The sequence below is a fragment of the Scyliorhinus canicula genome, chromosome 15, assembly GCF_902713615.1.
Source record: "Scyliorhinus canicula chromosome 15, sScyCan1.1, whole genome shotgun sequence".
In the NCBI taxonomy this organism is placed as follows: domain Eukaryota; kingdom Metazoa; phylum Chordata; class Chondrichthyes; order Carcharhiniformes; family Scyliorhinidae; genus Scyliorhinus; species Scyliorhinus canicula.
Genome location: NC_052160.1, coordinates 4,296,372 through 4,309,392, shown reverse-complemented (window position 1 = coordinate 4,309,392; position 13,021 = coordinate 4,296,372). Strand labels below are relative to the sequence as shown.

General features: G+C 42.1%; 1 protein-coding gene across 4 annotated transcripts in view; it reads left to right on the top strand.

Moving 5' to 3' along the window:
* LOC119978207 (multidrug resistance-associated protein 1-like) overlaps nucleotides 1-13,021 on the top strand; it is a 99,978-nt gene that overhangs the window by 18,390 nt on the left and 68,567 nt on the right. For all 4 annotated transcript variants that reach the window (XM_038819642.1, XM_038819641.1, XM_038819640.1 and 1 more), the window contains exons 4-5: nucleotides 6,933-7,058; nucleotides 12,072-12,133. In XM_038819642.1, the coding sequence (XP_038675570.1) occupies nucleotides 6,933-7,058; nucleotides 12,072-12,133 (188 nt within the window). The remainder of the gene's footprint in view (nucleotides 1-6,932; nucleotides 7,059-12,071; nucleotides 12,134-13,021) is intronic.

The window sequence follows — 13,021 nt, the reverse complement described above, 5'->3', positions numbered from 1 at the left end:
TAATAAATTGGCTGACTGATGGGAAACTGAGAATAGCGGGGAATGACTGATTTTTGGACTGGAGGAAAGTTTATAGTGGAGTTTCCCAGGAGTTGGTGTTGGGATTCCTGCTCTTCCTGATGTATCTCATTGACATAGACCTTGTTGTAAAGGGTGCAATATTTGGATTCCAGTTGTTGCTACTCAACAGAAAGGCCCCAGAATGGAACTCTGGCTCAAAAGACCATAATTTTTTAGTTTTTCTTTTTCTTAGAAATGAGTCACCAGACTGCCAATTAGCTTTTAACAACAGAAAGAAGCATTTATTAAAGATCAAAAGATTGACAAAAACACAATACTCCTTCACTCCCACTTAATCTTAATTTAATTTTAATTTCATTCACTTAAATTTCATTTCATTTCATTTTCATCTCCACAAATGTATGCAGATTTTAAGGATAACACTGGTTGCAAAATATGCCATGTACTATAATGTTTTCAGTAAATACACAGTCCCTGTAACCCATCAGCTTAACTGTGCTCAGGCACACTCCACTCTGAAACCAAGTGGTAGATACCGCCCAATCGACCAACTGTAGATTTCTCCTCCAATCCCCCCAGATGATTATCTCTCAAGTTTTTCCAAACACCACTCTCAAGACCCACCTTGGAATCTTCTTCCAAATGCTTTCTGTCAACTTTTTTCAGCAAGGATCCACAGCCAGGATTCCAACTCTCCTTTTTGTATTCCCCTGACTTAAATTGCACCTGCATCCAGGCTTTTGCTCAATCTCTCCACCACCAATAGAACACTGCTGCTCCTCAAGCTGTGCTAAAGTCACCAACTTTAGCATTCCTTTAGATATCTGGTTTCTCTCCAGTCAACCTCACCAGGTCCGCCTCTTTTAACTTTAGTGAACAGCACCTTGTTCAAATTCAAGTTACCTTTTTGTTCCTTTGATTTCAATCTTCCTGAAACTTCTCTTTTTATTCACTGGTTCCTCAAACTAACTCTTCCTCAGTTTCTGGAATTTTGTTTTCTTTCCTATTCCTCCATTGTTCTGCTTCTGGCAGAGTTGTGAGAGCTGCCTTTACCATAGAACATAGAACAGTACAGCACAGAACAGGCCCTTCGGCCCTCGATGTTGTGCCGAGCCAATGATCACCCTACTCAAACCCACGTATCCACCCTATACCCGTAACCCAACAACCCCCCCCCCCCTTAACCTTACCTTTTATTAGGACACTACGGGCAATTTAATCATGGCCAATCTACCTAACCCGCACATCTTGGACTGTGGGAGAACCGGAGCACCCGGAGGAAACCCACGCACACACGGGGAGGACGTGCAGACTCCACACAGACAGTGACCCAGCCGGGAATCGAACCTGGGACCCTGGAGCTGTGAAGCATTTATGCTAACCACCATGCTACCATGCTGCCCAAATACCTTTGCTCTTAATACCTCGCTCCAACTGCATTGGATCCAGTTAAAACAAAGGTCTAAGGGCAGCAAGGTGGCGCAGTGGGTTAGCCCTGCAGCCTCATGGCGTCAAGGTCCCAGGTTCGATCCCGGCTCTGGGTCACTGTCCGTGTGGAGTTTACACATTCTTCCCGTATCTGCGTGGGTTTCGCCCCCACAACCCAAAGATGTGCAGGGTAGGTGGATTGGCCACGCTAAATTGCCCCTTAATTAGAAAAATTAATTGGGTACACTAAATTTATAAAAAAAACTCTAAAGGTCTTTCTGCCTTAAAGTTGGCCCCTGTTTGCGAAGCATCAGCCCATCCTTCTTTACACTAGTTTGCTTGTCATGTTGTAAACTCTCGAAGCGTAGGTGGAATGGTGGTGAAGAAAGCATATGGCATGCTTGCCTTCATAGGATGGGGTATTGCGTATAAAGGCTCAAAATTATGTTACAATTTTATATAGAACGTTGGTTAGCCCACATTTGGAATACTGTGTCCAATTCTGGTCACCACACTACCAGAATGACGTGGAGACTTTGGAGAGAGTACAGAAAAGGTTTACCAGGATGTTGCCTGGTATGGAGGCTATTAGCTATGAGGAGAGATTGAATAAACTGGGATTGTTTGTCCTAGACAGAAAGAGACTGAGATGTGACCTGAAAGATGTTTATAAAATTATTAGGGTATAGATAGGGGGAACAGTTGGAGGTTTTTTCCCAGAGCAGAAATGACAATTACAAGGGGGCGCAACTTTAAGGTGAGGGGGGGAAAAGATTCAGTGGAGATGTGCGGGGGAAGTTTTTTTCCACAGAGGGTGGTGGTGGCCTGGAATTCACTGCCAAGTGAGGTGGTTGAGGCAGATACTTTAGCTACCTTTTTAAGACAGGCGGTTGGTCTAGATAGGACACGTGATCGGCGCAGGCATGGAGGGCCGAAGGACCTGTTCCTGTCCTGTATTGTTCTTTGTTCACAGTGCAGACAGCATTTGAAATGAAACCAAAGCCCCCCATAAATGCAAACACCTTTGTTTAACATGAATCAAGTTTTACCCTTTCCTACACAGAAATACTAAATTAAACTAATTTAAATTTAAAACTTAATTCTAATATCCAATAACACAAACATGGATGTCAAAGGGACATTGACAAGTTGGCCAAATGAGCAGAAACCTGAGAGATGAATTTCAATGTAGAGAAATGTAGGTAATGCATTTCGGTAGAAGGAACGTGGGGAGACAATATAGGCTCAATGGTACAACTTTGAGGGGAGTACAGGAGCAGAGGGACCTCTGATTCAAGTGCATAAATCTCTAAAGATGACCAGGCAAGTTGAAACAGTTGTTAAGAAGGCTTGTAGGATGCTTGGGGTTTATAAAAGAAACAGAGTATAAAAGCAGGGAAATTATGCTACACCTCCTGTAGATCATTGGTCAGACCACATTTGGAATATGTTCAGTCCTGTGCACCTTCTTTAAGGAAGGATGTTAACACCCTCGAGAGAGTGCAGAGGAAGGAGATTTACTAGGAATGAGGAATTATAGATACAAGGAGAGATTAGAGAAATCTCTCTCATAAAATCTCTCTAATTTCTAGAGCAGGAGTGGTACCTTATTGAGCTGTTCAAAATTATGAACAATTTTGACAGGGTAAAGAAGTTTCCTCCAGTTGGTAAGTCAGTGACTCGGGGTCACAATTTCAAGATGGTCAGCAGGAGAGCTAGGAGTGAGATGAGGGGAAACACTGCACTGGAATGCACTTCCTGGGAGAGTGGTGAGGATGTATTCCAGAAATAATCTTTATTAGGCTTACATTAACATTGCAATGAAGTTACTGTGAAAATCCCCTAGTTGCCACACTCCGGCGCCTGTTCGAGTACACGAAGGGAGAATTCCGAATGTCCCATTCACCTCACAGCACGCCTTTCGGGACTTGTGGGAGGAAACCGGAGCACCCGGAGGAAACCCATGAAGACACTGAGGGAACGTGCAGACTCCGCACAGACAGTGACCCAAGCCGGGAATTGAACCCATGTCCCTGGTGCAGTGAAGCATAGGATGTTTCAAAAGCAAGCCGGGTATATATTTGAAAGTGATTAAATTAGAGTGCTGCAGAGATAGGACTGGGACTAGCTGGGTAGCACTTTCAGGAGCTGGTGTGGTCACAATGGGCCAAATGGCCTCATTTTGTGCTGTAAAATTTTGTAACATAAAACTATCTCTGCTTCCTGGCAATTTCTCAATTTGCAAATAATGAAACCTGGAAGTATTTGTGAATAATGAGGTTGATGGTGTAGAATTTTGAAGGGACAAGGGCATGGACAAGTTGGTTTAATAGGTGGGCAAGTGGCAGATGAATTTTATTTTGGAGTAGTGTGATGTGATTTCTTTTGGTGGGATGAACGAAGGGGTGAACGAAGAGAGAAAATGTGAAGTGGTGTAGGAGCAGTGGGACCCGAGTGTTGATATTCATAAATCATGGAAGATGCTGACAGGTTGCGGGTGCATTTAATAAAAGCATGCGGTATCCTGGGTTTATCAATTGGAGTACACAAGAGCAAGGCAGTTAGTGGAGTTCTGGGCCCAGTTCTGAGCACCACATTTTGGGAAGGATGTGAAGAGAAGGTGCAGAAAAAAATTCACAAGAATAGTTTGAGGAATGAAAAACTTGTTACATAGAAAGATGTAGAATTTGGGACTATTCTACTTGGGAGTAGATTTGATAGTTATTCAAAGGTGTCTGGATAGCGTAGATAAGAAAAAATTGTTTAGTTGAAGGATCAAGAGGGTGCAGACTCATGATGTCAATGGAGACGTGAGGAATCATAGAATCCCTACAGTGCATAAGGAGGCTATTTGAGCCTACACCACTCGGGATTGAGCACTCCACTCCACTCAGGCCCACTACCCGTCCTATCCCTGTAACCCAACCTAACTGCACAACCCTGGCCACTAAGGGGTAAATAAAAAAATAAAAAAATCATGGCCAGTCCACCTGTGGGAGGAAACCGGAGGAAGCCCACGCATGCGCGGGGCGAAAGTGCAAGCTCCACACAGACTGTCACCTGAGGCCAGAATTGAACCCAGGTCCCTGACGCTGTGAGACAGCAGTGCTAACACTGTTCTGCCCTTTTCATGCAGCAAGTAATCTAAACTGCTTGAACATAGGTTAATTATAGGACGTGAATCGGTTGCCTTTTTCTCTCCATTTTTTATTTCCCAGGCAATCTGGTTACATCATTTGCTAGTGGTATGAGGCTTAATTTTTGACAGAACCCTAGTTATTAATGTGACCATCATTCCAAAATGAAGTATAGGTTTTTTTTCTCCATGTGCACATGGGCCATCACAGCGCCATGTACCGCAAGCCTCATTTAAACCTCCTTTTCATTCCCTCTTGGTCTGTCCCGCTGAATACTTCAGTATTTCCTGCTCTTTCCAAACATGCCCATGTTGGAATGCAACTCGTTGGGCTATACAATTCCCGCTCACTCAACCGGTCTCATTGTCCCATGAATTTAAAGCCCACCTTCCTGCATTGTCTCTTCAGCTATGCATTTTTCAGTGCTATCTTCCTATTTCTATACTCACTAGAGCATGGCCTCGGGAGTAATCCAGAAGTTACTATAAATGAGGTCCTGTTTAATGATCTCCCCCCTTAAGCCTTGCAGACCTTATCCCTCTTTCTACTTGTATTGTTATTGATTTAAAACAATAACAAATTTAGAATACCCAATTCCTTTCCAATTAAGGGGCCATTCAGCGTGGTCAATCCACCTACCCGGCACACCTTTGGGTTTTGGGGGTGAGACCTACGCAGACACGGGGAGAATGTGCAAACTCCACATGGACAGTGACCCAGGGCTGGGATCGAACCTGGCTCCTCGGTGTCCTAAGGCAGCTGTGCTAACCACTGTGCCACCGTGTCTCCCCTTGTTGTTATTGATGACTGTAACCATTGGCTGTTCAGCCTGCCCCCTCAGAATATTCTGCAACCACTCAGTGACAGCATGGATCCTGAGGCAACATCCCATCCTTAATCATGTCTCTGACTGTAGAAATGACTGTCTCTTCCTCTAATCATTGAAACCCTTATCCTTATTACTTTTACTTTCTCCACCCTGCCCCATAGAGCTGAGTGACCCCTGTTGCCATGGACTTGGCTCTGGTTGCACTCTCCAGTGGAACCATCACCCTCACCATGAGATCATGGCTGATTTGTGACCCAACTCCACATACCCACCCATGCCGCATAATACCTTCAGTTAACAGAGATCTATCCATGGATTTAAATGAACAATTAGCCTAGCATCCACTGCATTGACGGAAGTTTCAAAGTTTGACCAACCTTTGTAAATGTTTCCCAAATCACTCCTGAAAGTCAGACTCATTTTTAGGCTTAATCCCTAGACTTGCATGCCCCAACAAATAGAAAAAGTTATCAGTTCTCCCATATATCTTGATATCTCCCCACGAGGTGCATTAATTACAGGCAACCGGTCGCACTGTCTCCTCGTTGTTGAATGAAATTAATTTTACATCCAATTTATTACTGAACCTTTATATATTTACTTCCCTGGAGCGTAGGAGGCTTAGGGGTGATCTTATAGAGGTCTGTAAAATAATAAGGAGCATCGATAAAGTAGATAGTCGACATCTTTTTCCAAAAGTAGCCGAGTCTAGAACTAGAGGGCACAGGTTTAAGGTGAGAGGGAAGAGATACAAAAGAGAGCAGAGGGGAAATTTCTTCACACAGAGGGTGGTGAGCATCTGGCTGCCAGAGGCAGTGGTAGAGGCGGGTACAATTTTGTCCTTTAAAAAGCAGTTGGACAGTTACATGGGCAGGATGGGGACAGAGGGACATGGACCAAATGCAGGCAAGTGGGACTGGCTTAGTGATAGAAACCGGGCGGCATGGACCAGCTGGGCTGAAAGGCCTGTTTCCATGCTGTAAACATCTGTGACTCTGAGTCAGATGCTGCTCCAGACCCGAAACCAGAGCTCAAGCTGCTCAGCTGATGGGACTTCCTGTACATGTGGTTGGCATGACACGAGAAGTGCCTGGAATTCCACATGACACAGGACACGTGGATGGGACTGAGGTGTCCTGCCATCTCGCTATTAATTTAGACTGTTTATTTTTAAGTTAATTAGGACAAAATAAAAAACACTCCGTTGCTTCACTGCTGATATTTTTAGTCTCCCATACCTTGTGCTCCCTTGCCTCTGGTTTGTCCGATTCAACTTTGCTTATTTTCTTTTAGTTTTAATTAATTTCTTCTTTAAGTACAGATTAGGTTAATTCACTTGTTTTGTCAAATTACCGTCTGAGCTTCTGTGTGCTGTGGCGCCACTTTATTTTGCTATACTCGTATCTAAATCATTTTCAGGATTCTCATTGCAGCCACTGAACCTTTTCAGCAGAAAGAAGCTCTGCGTATTAATAAAATAGCTTCTGTGTAGTAATTTGATGTCTTTATTTTTTTAGGTCTCTTACATTGATGTTTTTCGGGACTCGACCTTTTACCTCTATTTTGTTCTAGTATTGATCGAACTTGTCCTTTCCTGCTTAACAGATCAGCCTCCACTCTTCTCTGAATCTGTTAAGGATTCTGTGAGTATTGATCTTTTTTAAATGAAGTTTGTAGGTCTTTATGTTGTGCAACTAAATGCTATAAATTCTCATGATATGAAAGCATGACCAGTTTTTCTGGAAACAAGAGGGTGAGGATTCAGCTTCTACATTCCCCGGGTGTGCAGTAAGCTCAATGATGGAAAATGCCATGTGAGAATTCACAATTTCATGATGTGTGCTGCCGGCAGTTTACAAGCTGATTTTGTTGCCCTTAAATGCAGAGAAATGTTAAGTGATTCACTTTGGTAGGAAGGATGTGGAGAGATTACGTAAATTGAAGGGTGCAGTTGTAAAAGAGGTGCTGGAGTCGAGGGTCTATATTAATCATTGAAGGTGGCAGGACAGGTGGAGACAGTTCATAAAGCATGTAGCTGTCCTAGCTGTTATTAATCGGGCCTAATGGTACATTAACAAGGAAGTGATGTTAAACTTGAATAAAACACTAGTTCGGCCTCGACGGGTTCTGAGCACCATACCATGGGAAGTCTGTGAAGGCATTGGGAGGGTGCAGCAAAGATGCACGAGGAATCTGTTTTTTAGATTGGTGAAGTTGGAACTGTTTTCCTTGATAAGTTTTCAGAGGAAATTTTATTGAGGTATTTTAGATCATGAGGGTTCTGAACAAAGAATGAAATGTTATTCGCGTTGGTGGAAAGATCGAGCACAAGAGGGTGCAGGTTTATGGTAATTTGCAGAAGAAGCAATGGTGAAATTGAAGGAACTTCCCGCAACCAGTGGTTGGGAACTGGAATGTGCTGGCTGAGAATGTGATGGAGACAGGATCAACTGAGGCACTCGAGGGAACTGGATTACTATTTGAAAAGGAAGAATGTGCAGAGTTACAGTGAGAGGACATAGAGTGGCACTCGGTAGATTCTCCTTTGGAGAGCCAGCTGAATGGCCTCATCTGCACTGTCATAATCTTACGGTTATGAGAAAACTGGGTTTGTTGGAGTTGAAAATTTTAGCAAAGATAATTACAGCAAAGTTTGTTTTCCAGTTCGGATATTTCCTAAATTAATTTACAACAGTGTGTGTGCAGGGTGCTGAGAGAATCTACTAAATGGGGAGATTTGCTCCACAGAGTGACAACAGGAATTTGGCGAGAGTAGCAATTTGGTGTGGGGAGGGGAGAGGTACCACAAAAAATTAAACCAGAAAGTAAATATATCAATATTCAGTAATCAATTGGATCTGAAATAATTTAATTCAACAAGAGAGGTATTGTGACGTGATCTGTTGCCTGTAAGTCCTGTGTAGTCCAGATATTAGGGGGAACTGGTAAGGTAGATGGAGAGTAAACACTTATGTTTGTTAGGGCATGTAGGACTATGGATTGAGCCTATAAATGAGAGTCTGATGTTTCAGTGTGAATTGGGAAACACTTGCGAAGGATGGTAAAATTGTTAAACTTCTACCAATGCAGCTGATGTTAGGCTAATTGTTAATTTTGAATCTGAGATTGATAGATCTTTTTTAACTGAAGGTATTATGGGGAATGGATGGGTATATGGAGTTGGGTCAGAAATCCGCCATTATCTCATTTAATAGCAGACCAAGCTTACGGCTAACTGACCACTTCCTGTTCCTATATTCCTAACTCCAGAATTCTTGTGCTCTAGATAATCCTGTGTCGGGCAGTGCCCCTGTTGCTCGAGCTCCGGGTTTGAGCTTGAGAAACAGCTACAGTCACTGCAGGGAATATGGGAGGTGTAAAATTTCCTGGTACATGCTGTCCAGGAAGCTACAGAAAATTCTGAAGGATAACGAGTGGGTGGCCATTCTGCAGGTTTGGAAGAGGCAGATAAGGCAGGGAGATGAGGGTTTTTTCCCCTCGGAAGGTTGTAAGTCTTTGGAACGCTCTTTCTTAAAAAGCGGTGGAGTACAGTCTTTGAATACCTTTTTAAAGGGAAGAGGTGGTTAGTTTCTTGATCAGCGAGGGTGGCGAAACAGAATGTGAGCAGTTAAGACAAAAGGTAACCCGAGTGGTTTAGAAGCACATAAATGGTGGTGGATGAGTGGGGCTGATTAAGGACCTCTTGTGGAGGAAGAGGGCATTAATATAAGTACTTTGCATTTATTTTTCCTGGAAATGAGGATGATTTGATGTAACATAATGGCGCAGGAAGTTATTGAATCAAAGACAAATAGAGGATGTATTTAAAGGATGCCAGTCCTCGGAAGTAGAAATGTCAACTTGTATGGATTGGAAGAATGCAAGGTTACTGAAGCAAGTAAGATTAGAAACTGTTGAAGGCCTGACCGCATTCTTCCAATCCTCCTTGGATATGGGGTAATAGCAGAGAACTGGACGATGTAAATGTCACACCCGTACTCTAAAAGGAACGGTGGATAAGTCCACAACTCCAGTTCAATCAGTCAGTAATGTATTCAACAATGTGGAGAATCGTAATGGACAGCAACAGGATGTAGACTGGGTAAAATGATAGGCAAATGGCTAGTGACATGTATTGGTAGAAAGAATGAAGAGAGGCCATATGAATGATGGAATTTTAAAGGAATTGAAGAACACAGCTGGGGTGTATGTGCACAAATTATTGAAGGTGACACGACAAGTTGAGAACGTGTTGAGAAAGCATGTGGGAGTTTGGGCTTTATTAATGGAGGTAGAAACATCAGCAAGTTATTTATATTCACCCTCAGCTGGCATAATGTTGAACATGGGCACTAGACTTGGAAGGACATTAAGACCTCTGTGGAAGAGATTTACTTGAATGGTACGAGGTGGGGCTTCTGTTATGTTATGAGACTGGAGATGCTGACATTGCTTCTCTCAGAACATAGCAGGTTAAGAGGGTATTTAACATAAATGTTCAAAATCATGAATACTTTTTAGTAGTGTAACTACAGGAAAGCTGTTTCTAGCAGTATTGTGGGTAATGTGGGAGGGGGGGGGGAATTTAAGGCGATTGGAAAAAGAGCTGGGGGTGACGTCAGGAAATGTTTCTTTACTGTGAGTTGTCCTGATGGACGTTACCTGAAAAAGGTGACGGTGGCAGATGCAGTAACATTTAAAAGCAGATTAGATTAAATACTTACTTTTTAAAAAAATAAATTTAGATTACCCAATTATTTTTTCCAATTAAGGGGCAATTTAGCGTGGCCAATCCACCTACTCTGCACATTTTTGGGTTGTGGGGGCGAAACCCACGCAGACACGGGGAGAATGTGCAAACTCCACACGGACAGTGACCCAGAGCCGGGATCGAACCTGGGACCTCAGCGCCGTGAGGCGGTTGTGCTAACCACTAGGCCACCGTGCTGCCCTGATTAAATACTTGCTTGACGGGCTATGGGGAAAGAGAAGGGGACCGACACCTAGTTAAAGAGCTGGTACCATGGACCGAATGATAAGGCAGAGAGGGCCATTCTGCGATACTATTTTTCTTTGTTGCAAATTACTAATTACTGTGCTGGAAAACCAAGAAGCTTCTGAGAGACTTAGTTTTAAATTTTCCGATACTGCAGTTTGTACTCTTCATTACATCAATCTCAGTTATTCTTTTTTATGTATTCTACACAATGAAGAAGTGAAGCCTAGCAATTTGGGTTCTGGAAAATTCCCAGGAAAAATCCCATGTAGAGCATTCATGTGAAAATGTAATACTGATTTGTAGATAGAGGCAGTGATACGTAGTCTCTGGCATGATATAAACCCGAGAATTCTGCTGCGGTGTCTGTTCCTATTCAGCAACACTGCCAGCTACTCCCCAGTGTGACATTTCTCAATTTCATGCACCTGCTCACTCTTCAAATGAGATAACTAGAGCTTTTACAGATGTCAATCTTTGGTTAAATGTCATTAAATGGATTGTAAGAGTATCACACAATTTTGGTTTTCAAGTATGGCGGTCATTAAAACAGGCACCTGCCTGACCACCTGTATCAACTGTTGAACATCCAGAGCTGACTGTTCCAGAATAAACAGCCAGGACAAAGTGCTAAAAACTAACCTATTAGCCAATCTGCATCCTACCTTTTTCAAGATAATCTGGTATCACCAAATGCCAATATTTGCTCCTGAGAAAGTTGTACAAATGTGAACATATCAAGGTACAAGCTTTGAAAGTTGCATTCCACATGGAACTATCCATTTAGTGAAAACTAAGCAGTCAGATCAAAGTATGATTTGATTTGATGTAATTTTGGGATGGAAATCCTAATGGAACAAGATTATATTCCAAGGACAAAGCTCGGGCGTCTAGTTTGCCACAACCATCATTTTCGATACTCCTCCTTTTGGCAAACACAGTAATCCAATACAGCACAAATAGCACAATAAAACTATTTAAAATAATTTTTAAATTGCAATTTTCCGTAGTCAGTAAGTGTAAAGAAATCCCTGAGCTTTAAAGTATTTTAAAACTTTAACGTACACTGATGTAGCTTTACTTGACGTCCAGTGGCGAATGCAATATGAATGATAAACAATCTGGCAAACTTAAAGGCAACTGGTTTAATTGGCTTCCGTTGTGTTGTAAATGCTGTCTGTCAGATGTATTAACGTATCACCTCATTCTTGGGCATAGCTCACTCGTGTGTATCTTGCCATCCCACACTGAAGAGAGCTTTAATTTTAGAAACACTATTTCAAAATGCCTAAAATTCTGCCAATTATTTAAAGTTATTCGGATTGCTTTGCGTTCTTACAAGGCAACTGTTGCGGCATGAATATTGACAAGCCATTTTACGCTATTTGCCTTTCCATGAAATTGTGTCTTTTACTTCCGAAATCCTTTTAATTAGTTTGTTTGAGTGCAGAAAATAGGATTCTAAGGGAATTGTTTCAGTTGAACAGCAGGGCCCACCTGTTTCATTGCACAGCTCATTTTCTGCCATTATTTTGCTGCTGCAGCTTTTAATATTGTAAACTCACAACGTTCCTTTTTTCAGCGACTTTTAACTAAAGTAGAGGATGTATTGGTTGGATTTCACTTTTGTTGAGACGATAACTTTTTTTTCTTTATCTAGAATCTTTGCCCTGAGCTAAGTGCTTCCTTCCTGTCCAGGATAACATTCTGGTGGTTTACAGGGTATGTGGAAAACACTCCTTTTGTAATATCACTTATTTCTATTGCGCAGAAATTTTCTGTCAGATAATTTTGATTTCCTGACCGATTTAATTTATAATGTTTCGGATGGATATGGATTTGTGTTGTTCGAGCAATGAGACGTAATCTATTAATATGTATTGCATATGCATGCATTTTATCTGGCACACTACTGTGCTGAAAAGGCAATAAAACAGTCACGGATGTTTCTGACCGAGTCTAAAGTGACGAATGGAAATCTTTCATTCTCCTCTAATCAACTGCTAATTAACTTGAAGCTGTATTTTTAGCAAACAAAAATTGGACATTGTGACTTTAAAAACCCCAATGTTTTACTACAAAAATAGAATAATGCATTACGTCGTCTTTGCAGTTCTTATGAAATTATACTTCTCATCATTCCATAAGTAACATTATGGGAGGTTAGCTGTTTGATGAAACCAGTTTGTATATTCCTCATTTTGTTCATCAGAAATTATAGATTGTTCTAGGCAATAATAATAATAATCACTTATTGTCACAAGTAGGTTTCAATGAAGTTACTGTGAAAAGCCCCTAGTCGCCACATTCCGGCGCCTGTTCAGGGAGGCCGGTACAGGAATTGCACCCGCGCTGCTGGCTTTGTTCTGCATTACAAGTCAGCTGTTTAGCCCACTGTGCTAAACAAGCCCCTCTCGTATAAAGGAAACTGTAAAGCAGAAAGCCTGTCACTTAATACTCCGCACTGAATTTCCCATTATCCTCTAACCTCCATAGACTCTTCCTTCGATAACAGTTAAACTTTGGACTAATTTTCGCACTGAGCACCATGTATGTGCAGACACACAGCAGCATAGGAGGTACCACAGTCATTTTTCTGTCCACAAAAAT